The 12,305-nt window shown below is 46.3% G+C and overlaps 1 protein-coding gene across 1 annotated transcript; it reads right to left on the reverse strand.

Moving 5' to 3' along the window:
* Positions 1–240: 240 nt before the first annotated feature.
* Positions 241–10,056, reverse strand: LOC132320987 (syntabulin-like). The gene is given in 8 exon segments (XM_059834611.1): positions 241–556; positions 558–1,472; positions 3,448–3,582; positions 4,493–4,756; positions 6,665–6,767; positions 8,879–8,998; positions 9,427–9,526; positions 10,048–10,056. Coding segments are annotated over 8 exon segments (1,800 nt in total). The 3' UTR covers positions 241–402.
* Positions 10,057–12,305: the final 2,249 nt, after the last annotated feature.

Consider the following 12,305-nt stretch of genomic DNA (forward strand, 5'->3'; position numbering starts at 1 on the left):
CGGCCAGGGAAACTGATTGACCTTCAAGCTAATTCAGCAAACAAACATGGCAGAGCGCTAGCTGTAATTCTCCTTGATTTCCCTGGTCATGTTCACTGTGCAGATGTGCTGGCACCAGAAAGACATCAGCACAGGGGAGGGACACAGTGCCTGGGAGCAGGAAGACTATTTCTGTAGGCAGCAGTACTGTTAAAAACACCAGTTAAAACCATCTTGTGGAACTACAGGGTTCAGCTTTTTCATTTTGAAACAAGAACCATGTTTTCGAAACAATTTATAGTGCCAATCAAATAGTCAGGAGCAAAATGGTGGACTACCAGAATAGACAATAACTTTTTACGATCTCTCTCATCCCTCTTTCTCTCTGCCTCAGCCAGCCGGTGCCCAGGGATGGAGTGGACTTCAGGTTCTCATCTTGAAGGGTATATGGTGTAAAGAGTGCAGGGCCACCAGGCCGCAAACACAAAACAATGCTCCAATACTGTAAACGGGATCTGTTCCTCCTCTCCGAGTACGGAAAGCCCACAGGATAGTTGGTACAACAGGGGCTGCTACAGTATCTCTTCTTTATTCCTGTCTTGACATACCCAAAGGCTTCATCATCATGAGGTTCTGTAAAATCACGTTCTTTCACGAAATGGTTTTCATTAACTTCGTGCTCCACCTTCCTGCATGGAGACTCCACAGGAGACAAAAGGATGGCAGCGTTTAGATGACTTGGAGTTAAGTCCACTACGATACCAGAGTCACTGAACCTTCCAGGAGAAAATTCACCCAGTTCCTTCAGTGAAGACGGTGGGCTTAGAGGACAGGCGTCTTGAGCTCTGAAGATGTTTTGAATGAGCTGCTCCACATCCAGGCTAGATGGCACCACGTCAGTCTGGATGGCCTGTTCCACCATCACATTGCTGACTTTCTCCTCCTCCTGGAAAGAAGTTACTTTCTCATCCAGAACACTTTCAAGCATCTCTTGATTCACAGCAGAACTGGAGGGAGCTGGATCACTCAACTCAGAGGTTATGGTGGTCAAACTGTCTTCACAGGAATCAGTCCCATTAGCTGTGCCCTCATTAAGAAGCAGCCCACTATCTGCCACCTCCTCCAGAGCTTGGTCCTCTGTGGTGAGGCTGTCTGGCATTGTGGCACACAACACCAACGGCTTCCCCTCTGAGTCACACCTGTGCTCCAGGCACTGCTCATCTCTCACAGAGCTGCTCTGAGCCATCTCCATGCTCTGCAGCAAAGACTCCAGTTTCTTGTTTTCAATGCTAATGGCTATGAAGTATTGCTGCATTTTTTTGTCTTTCTCAGCCAAGCTGTTTTTCATGCTTTCAATAACCTGCTTGAGTTGTTTAACTTCCCTTCTTGCTTCCAAGGCGGCCAGCTCTGCCTCCACACGATGACACTCTTCCTCAACCCAGTCTTCCTTCATCCGTCCCAGCTGAGCTTTGAGTTCTTCTATTTCCACTTCCCTGTAGCAAAATAAAAAAGTTATAACGCTTCTGCTGACCGGTCAGTTAAAGAGTCAACGTGAGGCTCCACTGCACTGGGATGGCTATGCTGCAGAGATGCTCCAAGAAAGAAGCAAGTTTTTCCATGCAGCACTTGCTGCTGCCTTCGACGGAGCTGGCAGAGATGTAAGTCGGCTGCCCAGACACGCCGGCTGATTGCTAACTAGAGTCACCGACCTCGCCACACAGCCAGCAGCCTTGTGGGCTGTGCTCTGATCCTGGACATACTGAGGTGCAAGTGCTGGCTCTAGGTAAGGTCCAACCAGTGCAGCGCTTAACATCTCACCTACTGCCTCACCCTGGAGGAAATGGAAAGCTGGAGGCTGGAAAGCTGCCCGGCAGAAAAGGACCTGGGGCTGTTGATCGACAGCCGGCTGAAGATGAGCCGGCAGTGTGCCCAGGTGGCCAAGGCGGCCAACGCCATCCTGGCCTGTATCAGAAATAGTGTGGCCAGCAGGAGTAGGGAGGGGATCGTGCCTCTGTACTTGGTGCTGGTGAGGCCACACCTCGAATGCTGTGTTCAGTTTTGGGCCCCTCACTACAAGAAAGATATTGAGGTGCTGGAGCGTGTCCAGAGAAGGAAGGGCAAGGAATCTGGTGAGGGGTCTGGAGCACAAGCCTGATGAAGAGCGGCTGAGGGAGCTGGGGTTGTTCAGTCTGGAGAAGAGGGGAGAGCTGAGGGGAGACCTCATCGCTCTCTACAGCTACCTGAAAGGGGGTTGTGGTGAGGTGGGTGTTGGTCTCTTCTCCCAAGGGACAAGTGATAGGACAAGAGGAAACAGCCTCAAGTTGCGCCAGGGGAGGTTCAGGTTGGATATTAGGAAAAACTTCTATACTGAGAAAGTGGTGAAGCATTGGAACAGGCTGCCCAGGGAGGTGGTGGAGTCACCATCGCCGGAGGTGTTCAAGGAATGTGTGGATGTGGCATTGTGGGACACGGTTTAGTGGGCATGGTGGTGTGGGGTTGATGGTTGGACTTGATGATCTTACAGGTCATTTCCAACCTTAATGATTCTGTGATTCTGTGAAATGAGGAACTGCTGCCTGGATGCGTCCCCCGTGCCTGCCAGCAGCTCGTCTCGTACAGCCAGAGCCAACACTGGCCTCAGACAGCAGGAGGGCTCGGGGCTGCAGGCACCTGGCTTGCTTTGCACCCACCCAGCCCAGCGTGGAGCCAGAGGCTGCTGCCTTGACTTGCAAGCAAGTGGGGAGAGGGGGCCCTTACTGAGATCCAGCCCTCCCAGATGCAGAGGTCGGGCTATCCCGAGCTGGTCCAAGGGGTCCCTGGGACTGGACTCTGCCTTGGGGCTCCACTCAAACACCCCTTTGTGTCCACCTGGGCTGTGTGTGCTGGAGAGCCAGCTCTCAGAGTGCAGCTTTAGTAAAGGAGATGACAGAGATGACGTCTGTTGCTGTGGAATGCACGTTGTCGCTTCTTTGCTCAGCATCCATACAAAGGGCTCTTGCGAAAAATTCAATATCTAAGCAACAAAACCACAAGCGGGCACACTGGTTTGTGTAAGAGCTTTTCTTTCATTAGGGGAGAAGGGGGACAGCTGTAGTCATATTTCACTGAGTAAGGCAGAACAGGAGACTAAGCTAAGACATGCTTGCAGGTAGAAACTGGTTTATGTAGAAAAGGTCTCAATGCTAAATCAGACTGGTAAAAAATGACCCTTTAAAAATATTCTGCTAGGGAAGTTCAAAAAAGGGAAAAAGAGACAGCCATATTCATAACTAAACTGCATGGTACGTATTCACGGAGCACACTATGAAACCTGAAATATCTGAAACCAACCAAATCAGATTGATCACATTTCAAATTTCTTAATGAAGACTTTATGTGGCCAAGAAATGAGTAAAAACATTCAGGATTCCCACCCCTAAATGCTCCTGCATAAATCTTTCTGACTCTGATTTCTGAAGTGAAATATACCTTTCTTTAAGTCTGCTCTCAGATTCCTTCAGCTTTGTTTTCAAATGCCGTACTGTAACTTCTTTCTGCTGCAGAGGAGTTAAATACTGCTCTGGATTTTCTGGCTTCATGCTGTGATTGTCACCACAAGAAATGGTGACAAGAAAAAAAAACAAACCATCACATAACATCACTCCTACAGTTCTTCAGTCCTGGCAAAAAGAAAAACATCCCATAGACTGATACAAAGCTTGACTCATTTGGGGCTCCTCAGTTTCCGCACAAGTGACTCCCTCTGGCAAATCAAAGTACTTGAGGAAATGGCTGATTTGTGGCTATAGTGCAAAATCTGCTATTTATTGTACTTGTTTTCAGTGTAGGGAGACATTTAACTTTAAAACACCCAGCCAACCCCTCACCCTAAACAGGTGTGGTGTGCCCAAGGGCAGGCAGCCGGGCCACCGGCAAAGGCACACAGCTGCAGACACGGTCAGGTGAGGTAGTGTAGGGACTGCGTTCAGCTCCACATGTGAGGTAGGAAGCTGAGCACCCTGAAACCTAGATTCATCCTGTCTAGCTTTAGGTGCGCATCTGATAATGCTTGGCTGTTAAGAGAGAGAGAGGGAAACAGCAGCAGTGTGGTGGCAATTTCTTCTCTGCAATATGGGTTGCATGCTCTGACAGGTATCTGTTTTCTTTCCTGTACAGGAAACTGCACAGAGAGGTGCCTAAGGCTGGGCAGGGTGAATTTTCACCTGAGTGTATCATATTTTCTATACTACCCCAGCCAACTCTCTCCAAAGTGAAAGGACCCTTATACAAAAGAACCAGTAAATCCACATGGGAATTGATGCCATGAAACCACATGAAGGAGCTTGCCTTGGAGTGACAACCAACTACAAAGGGCTTTGACTAAAAGTAACCTTGAATTTTACAGTGCTGAAACAATAAAGGTTTTACAGGGGATGGAGCACCCTGTTGACTGGCGAGCCACCAATATGAGGAGTCACACCTATGCTGAGGAGCAAGTTGACCTGCACGGCAACCGAGACGGCCAATGCCACATTACCGTGCAGAGACGGTAAGTCAGTGCGCTGAACACTGGCATGCTGAAATAAAGACTTGCCTCATCACTGAGCTGCTGTCGCTTCCTTTGCATGAGCCTGACTTGCTCCTGCTGGCTGAAGAAGCCCCGTGATTCTGGCGGACGTTAGCAGGACTCAGCTGGCTTTTGCCCAGTCTTGACAAAGGGTCCTTTTCACAGGAAGCAGGTGGGCTGGCTCTGGATTTGTAGGATAAGGATCCATCATTCCGACCATAAAGGCCACGGCTGCAGGGGAAGCAACACGGTTAAGGCATATTGGATTATCCTCATCACGCAACCCATTATGTGTCTTATTTTACACACAAAGTTGTCTAAACACTAAAACAGACAGGAAACTGTGAGTGGCTGTGAAGAAAGTCAGTCCCAAAGTCATCAGCCACTGCACGTTCTTTCACTGACTGTGGGGCACTCAGTCTGAATTACATGATCTAGGAAAACCTCGGCCATTTTCACATTTCTCAGTGGACAGCACAATTCCCAGTGATTCCATCAGATCATCCACGTTCCCTGAACCTCTGACTCCATTAAGTAATGAGAGAACTGCAGCCTGGACTAGTGCCAGAAGAACCACGCTGCAGCCTTTCCCAGCCAAGTCTGCATAGAGATGCCTGTCCACGGAGGTCTGCTGTAAGACTGCTTTCAAGCTCCTCAGCAAGCAGCCTGAAGGATCACAGCGTGCAGTGAAAACAGATTTTGGTTGAGCCACTGTTCTTTCCTGCCTTTGGCATACCGGCTGCTTCAGCTGCCATTGTCAGCTATTCACTTGCTTAGATATAGTTCAAAACCCACTGTGAGCAGTCTGAAAGAGTATTAAAAAAGCACAGCCTTTTCTTTCTTCCTTCCAGTTTCCCTCATACATATCTACCTTTCTTTTCCCACTCTTTACTAAAGAATCGGACTGTCAACCGCGTGCTTGAAAGCAAATGGTATCTGCACTGCCCGACAGCTGCCAAAGGGCTGGGGTGCTCTGAGGACAGCTTCTCGAGGGGTATTCCTCACTTGCTCACTTGCTTTGCCTTCTGCACTACTACGCTGCTAACTTCATCCTCTCATGCCAGTTGTTCTTCTAAACTGTAACGGAAGGGCTGGTTTCAAAAAAATACGGAAAAAGACAAATCCAGCCAGCAAAAGAGAAAGCTTAAACATAAAAATTGAAATACCACAGAATTAGGAAGCAAGCTCTCTTCTCAAAATCGTCTGACTTGGTTTCCTCCCTTCTCCGAAAATGGAACAGTTTATAAGGAACAGGTGGCTGAGTGGCTGCTGCAGACCTTCATCGCACTGCTGCCGTTTGGGTCATTTTATAACCATTTCACTCATTTTATAACCATTTCACAATGAAGTGCAGGACTGTGGCTTGTGACAACGTGGAAACGTTTCACAGCGACTTAAGCCAAACAGTTAAAAGAGAACATATTGCAAAGGAGACATCTCTTTCCACTCGGTACAGTACAGCATCAACTCTTGTGTGAGGCAGAATTTGCCCAGACTGTGCATAACACAGCCATGCACTGGAAGGAGCATTCTTACAGAGGGCTTCTGTCCAATTAAGTAGGTCAGCATGCTCTAACGTAAAGTTACATTTAAACGCACAATAATCTATGAAACGATACATCATCTTACTGCAAGTAAGGTGATTTTAGGGCTTCATATTATACTTGGTATTGCTTTTTCCCCCAGCCAGTACCTTTACTTGTTAGATTTAACCTAGAGAGCACTTCAGTAACATTTATTTTTCCAACAGTCTCACGACGCAGATAGGAAACTGCTCATTAAGCATCATTCTGCCGACCTCTGTACACTGGGGCACGCTGCGACCTTGGAGACGTGTGTGCCTTAAGCACAGGGCTATCCCACTGCCGGTCCCAGCCTCCTGCCAGCTCTTCCACAAAGGGCAGGAAACCAGTCCTGTCTGTTTGAACTCTTTGGTTTTGGTCTCCAAACACAGCATTTGTATTTTTTTCTTCTTCTTTCTCGTATCACAGTTCTCATCAACATAAGTACTGCCCGTTACCCAAATTGTTTTAAAACTCACAATACTGCTATTGTCTGTATTAGCTGCAAGACCTTACAGAGTAGTCTACATCTGCACTAGTGACGCTTGCACTATTCACGGAAGATTGCTTTGCTTACTTGAGAGAAAAAGAAGATCTTTTGCTTCCAGCAGCAGACACATGGACTTCAGGCGCTGAAATACCGCCCATGCTGCCTGAAGAGCTGAAATCGGCTTCACTCCCTGGCAAGGAAAAGGGAAGAGTAAAAACATGATGATAACTCAAAGTCTGTTTTCAAAATAACAATGAATCACAAGCATCCTTCCTTTGTCCGTCCTGAGTGAATTTTAGAAGTCGCATGAATTTTCAAACATCCCTGAGGACAAGCGCTGGGCTTGTTCCAGATTTTCAACATGTCTTCAGAACCGGCACTTCAACAAGAGCAGAAAAAAACATTTGAACACAAAACCCTCACGCTACAGAAGTCATTTTAGGATGTAGCTAGGAACATTTGTTGTGACAACCTGTTTGCTTTCTCACAGCCATCAGCACGTGAATGAGGCTGCTCACGTGGCTCCTTCAGAAGCCCAGTGATTCGGAACACACAATTGTGATGTCAAATGAGAACCAAAAATAGAGTGAAGGCATCTAAAACACAACCTCCCCAGGATTTAGGTATCTAGGTACATAAACGCAAGTAAAATCCCAGTGTTTAAAGGGGCCAAATGTTCAAAATGCCACCACTATCTCTCTGCAAAGACCTGCTTAGGTCTTTATGGTCGAGCTTCCACTTTTGAGCCCAGTAACCACCACTTACCCCATGGCCTTATACCACAGTGGAATCAAGTAAGTGAGATGTGCATGACTAAGATAAAGACATTCCCTCTGCTTTCTATGCCTACATATAAATACAGATACATAAACAGAAGGAACATACAGACATATCTACTCAACACTGCTCAAAAAGTATTAAAAGGAATCGCTCTGAGGGAAACAAAAACTTTTAGGGAAGTAATTTGGCCACCAAAAAACAAAGTTCAGCGAACACTGAAACTATTTATGATTTGAAGTCAAACATGGACAGAAAATGGAAAGCCAGAATTTTCTTTCTGTCTGAAACGACAGTTTAATTTTGAAAACTGTCAAATTTCTTTCTTCTTTTAAAAAGGGGTGAAAACATTAAAAAATCTCCCCAGTCATTCTAAATATTTTAGGTTGAGTATCATCTTTGCTCAGTCTGAAACACAGGTTTTCTTTAATGTATTGATTTGGCAGCAAAGCCCCGAATCAGTTAGTCCCATAGTTCCACTTTGAACATAACAAGGTGTCAGACAAAAAAAAAAAAATAGGGGATGTAAAGGAAAATAGAAAAAGAAATAATCTACCAATTCCTGAGTAAACATTGTTCAGAAAACAGTTCCAATCCCAGCATTCTCATTAAAAAGGCGTTAATAACCTGCAGGAATCCCAAAAATGTCAACAACAATTATAACAGGATTACAGGGCACTGTTTAGGAAGGGAGATGACCGGAATTTGTGTATTCTAAGATAAAAAGAAATACTGGCCACACTGTTTGTCACAAGGAGGAGGAATACAGCTGGAAAACTGTGAAGAAAACCAGGTAACAGCAACACAGGATTCTGGCTGCGATGCGTGTTATTTCATGAAAAATGACTTGAAATAAAATCTGATGGTTGGTGGGAGTTGTGCATAGTAAAATGTAGCTGGAGTAGGTTCAGAATACTTTAACCAGGGAATCAGAAAGCTATTTTAAACATTGGCATAAATAATAAAGATTGTAATTTAAAAGCAGAGCACAAAAAAAATGTCTCCCAAGGGAAGATTCATAACGGCCTCTTTCATATGCACAGTATTTCTTTCTGTGGAGGTGAAATGGGCTAAAAGTCACAGAAAACAGTCAGAAAGAGCAGAAAATTTGCTGCAGTAAATACCCAAATTGCAAAGCATGTTCTAGCTTGACCTCACGCCTATTTTAAAACAAATACTTAAGAGTGCGCAGTGTGTGTAGCATCGGCTTCTCTTTTTTGACTCATCTTCCAGACTGCTTGAATATACAAAAAGGAATTTTTTTGACTAAAGATCACAGCTATTGCCATCTTCCATACCTGCCTCAACTCTGACCTCAAAACCCCAGGGCCCTTCTTATGCCAGAACTCAGCCATCTTTTCCAGATGCAGGAGCACGTCCCCACAATCCCCACGAGACCTGCATCTCTACCAAAAGGCATGTGGAGCTAAAAAATGAATTGGCTGGCATGGGTCTCACCCTGTCCAGCAGCCCGGCGGCGCAGGCGCTCCCTGCAAAAGTCCCATCTCTGCATCCCCTACTCACTCAGCTTTGCAGTCGGAGCCGTGGCTTTCTCATGGACCAAGCGCGAGGCTAAGCTCGAGGTGGCAGGCATCCTGAGGCGAGAACCTCCCTTTAACGGTGGGCATCCCACTTTCTGTACATCTGGAGCGGTATCGAGACAATCAATGGGCCAGAGAGAGAGAGAAAGGAGTTATGGTGTGCCTGCTGGGAACTCGGCTTCAAACCCTCAATAAAACCGTTACTGAATGATATGAAGTGGAACAGCTTCCCTGGAGCAGACTCCCCACATCCCCTCAGCCTGCCAAGCAGCCTGCTGTTAGGGCACCCTTCTCCTCTGTCCTCAAGTCCATCCTCCAAGAGGCAAACACATCTAAATAGAAGTTTCTTTTCCCTTTACTGAACTAAGTAAAAGGGATCTCCTTTTATTTTTTTTTTTTTTCTGTGAGGAAGGAGATAAGTACCTAACTGCGGAAGATTTGAGCCCGACACCCTGAATTGCAGGTGGCCTGTGCTGCCAGCCCAGGGCTGAGCAGTTCATTATTTAGGACAGATGGGATTCAGGCTTTTGCCTTTTACTTGCCCATTCCTCCTTTGTAACTTGCTGACTTCTTTCTTGGATCCTCCATTTTCGCTGTGATGTCTGGGTGCTTCCTGCAGCCTGAGAGCCTTCTGAACAAAAGGAGATACATGCCTTGAGAGGCCACAGCCCAACCACGAATTGTCTACATCTCCACTAAGCAACAGCAACCATCAATTTTTAGAAGGGGGTGGCTCATAAAATTTGCGACACAGAATTAAAAGATCACTTTTCTAGGCCACTTGAATTCAACAGAAACTTGTAGATTTGCGTTCAAACATACAAAACACTTCAAAGCCAAAAATCTTTGTAGGTGCTAATTTGCTTATTCTCCTTTGAAAGAAATGTTTGGCTATTTGAACATGTTTTCCACATCAATTCAACTAAATTGGTTTAAATTCAAACTTTAAATCAAATATATATAAAAATCCAAACTAAAAAAAATAATGCTATGCTAATAATTTTATCTAACTCTTAAAGCATCTTTTGCTCAAAATACTTATATTCCGATTACATTCCAGAATTCTCTCTCGGATGTTACAGAGCTCCTTTTCCACTTCAGTGCAATTTAGGTTGCTTATGTCCTAAAAATACTTCATGCCTGCTGACTAACAAAGCTCATGGTGCGAAATGAGATACAGAAATTTCCCTGTGCAATGCTAGGCGCCTTGGGCAGCGGTACTTAGAAACAGGACAAAAAAACAGAGAGTGCCTAAGCTTATTAGGGATCAACGGAAGAGGAAAAGGCATCTAATTAGACCTACTTGAAAGATCCAAGCGTGATCTTGAAACACAAATTTTCTTCTGCAGCTGAATGTCCAAGACTGACTTTCCTTTCTGTTAAACAATAAAACCCCAAAAATCCTAAACAAACAAAAAAGGAGAGATAAAAGAGACAGAGACTGTACTTGGCTTCCATAAGGGCTAACAGCAGAGCTGTCAGAGACCTGATGAGGACCACAGGAGACTGGGGTGGGATTCATCTGACTAAACACGAATGTCTCTAACGTAGACACCCGCGTCTGAGCCAACCTCGGTCCCATTTTTAGACAACAGAGAGTTACTCAGTAGAACCAGTGAGTTCAAGGCACTGCTTACCTTATCCTAAAGTAAATGCTTACATATTTGGGCAGAAAGACCGCACACTAGACTCACTGATTTTATTTGTTATATCTCCTTTAAAACAAAATAGGACCTCAGTCCACTTGTGCCAGTGGAAACGATTACAGCTACATTACAGATACACAACTGAGGTCAGACAAATGACAGTCCATCTCTGCTCTATCCAATTTGGCTCAAGACCGTGAATTTACATCTCCCTCACATCCCAACAGCTCCCGTAACCCCCAGAAGAAGGGAAATGGCAGATTCACCTCTTAAAGCTCTTCCACTTAGGAAGTGGAAAGAGAGACAGTCCCCATCCACAGCCCACAGCTCCTGAACGTCATCTGAGACCTGTAGATTCAAATGTCTCCTCTTCTAAATCACAAACACGGAGGGGTTTATGCCAGAGAGAGGAGCTCCAACGGGATCTACCGGCTGTGCCGGGTCCGTTGAGCCACCTGGGAGGGACCACTCACAAACAGCCACCGGAACCCAAACGTTCTGAAGCGTGCGGGGGAGGGCGGGGCTATGCAAATGACGGACCCCCAACAGCCGCATCCACCCCCCACCACCCACCAGACTTCACAGCGCTGGTGCCTTCCAGACCTCACAGCTCCAACTGCTACAGCACACCACACCTTCCCAGGGTGACGCCCCTCCATGCCCAACTCCAGGACGCAAGCTTTGAGGATAGCACGGGCTTGAACCCGGACACGGCGTCCTCGCTCCTGGAGGGCGAGATGTGCGTGTTCATCTCCCTCTGAAAGAGGAAAAAACAACATTAGAAACCCTCAACCCGACATGACAATAGCTTTAACTCATTTAAACCAGACACAGAAGATGTTTCTATGAACTTCTGATCCTAGTATTTAGGAACAAAAATACAGGCTTTTTGTAACACTGAAGGGATATTTTTAATGATAAAACCATTTACTCTAAGCAGGAGAAGATCATTCACTGTACACTCGCACTCTGCTATTCACACACCCCTCCCTCCCCGCACTTTTTTTTTATTAATTAAAAACAAGTGCCACTAAGCAGTATTTCTGATGGAAGGCAAAAGTGGGTAAGCCTTCCAGAAATACAGGCAGCTCAAATAAGTTGTCCTCCAGTCCCACAGAGAGCATCCCAAAGGAAGACTGAGCTCCCCAACACGCCTTGCACAACGGCAACCCCTCCCCAGGAAGCCCAAAGAGAAACATGATGCTTCTGAAAAATCCCAGTCCTCCGCACATGATGGTGTCAGAGCAAAAGTCTGGACAAGAACAAGAGCCCCACTTGAGGCTCAACAAAGCTGTATTTGATGCACAGTCTGGGAAAACCAGAGCCAGCAGATAACTCAGAGCTTTTACAGAAGGCCTCAGACCTCCCAGCATCAGCGCTGAGAGCAGCTTCCATACGCCAAGCACAGGGATGGAGAAACAGCTGGTCACGAGCAATGGGTCCTTCCCAAGGTCTCCAGGCAGCCTGCACCACAGAGGGTTGCTTAAGCAAGCCGTTTGTAAGAGACAAGGTCTAGGAGGAGGCTCTTCCATAAATGGCATTCTCAAGCCAAGATCCTCGAGAACACGACCTTGCTGCTCGCTCTCTTCCCCTACAGAGCCTGAAGGAGCTGCCCAACGGCTCAGGCAATCGCCGTTTTCAAGAGAGGCAGAGTCCAGCAGTATGTAAGGCTGCCAGATCCAGAGACATCTCCTGTATGGATCCTTCCCCTGACATACAGGCCCATGCTGGCCAGACTGGTATTTATGACTGGAGCTGAAGTGC

This window comes from Gavia stellata, unplaced genomic scaffold, assembly GCF_030936135.1.
Source record: "Gavia stellata isolate bGavSte3 unplaced genomic scaffold, bGavSte3.hap2 HAP2_SCAFFOLD_89, whole genome shotgun sequence".
Classification (NCBI taxonomy): domain Eukaryota; kingdom Metazoa; phylum Chordata; class Aves; order Gaviiformes; family Gaviidae; genus Gavia; species Gavia stellata.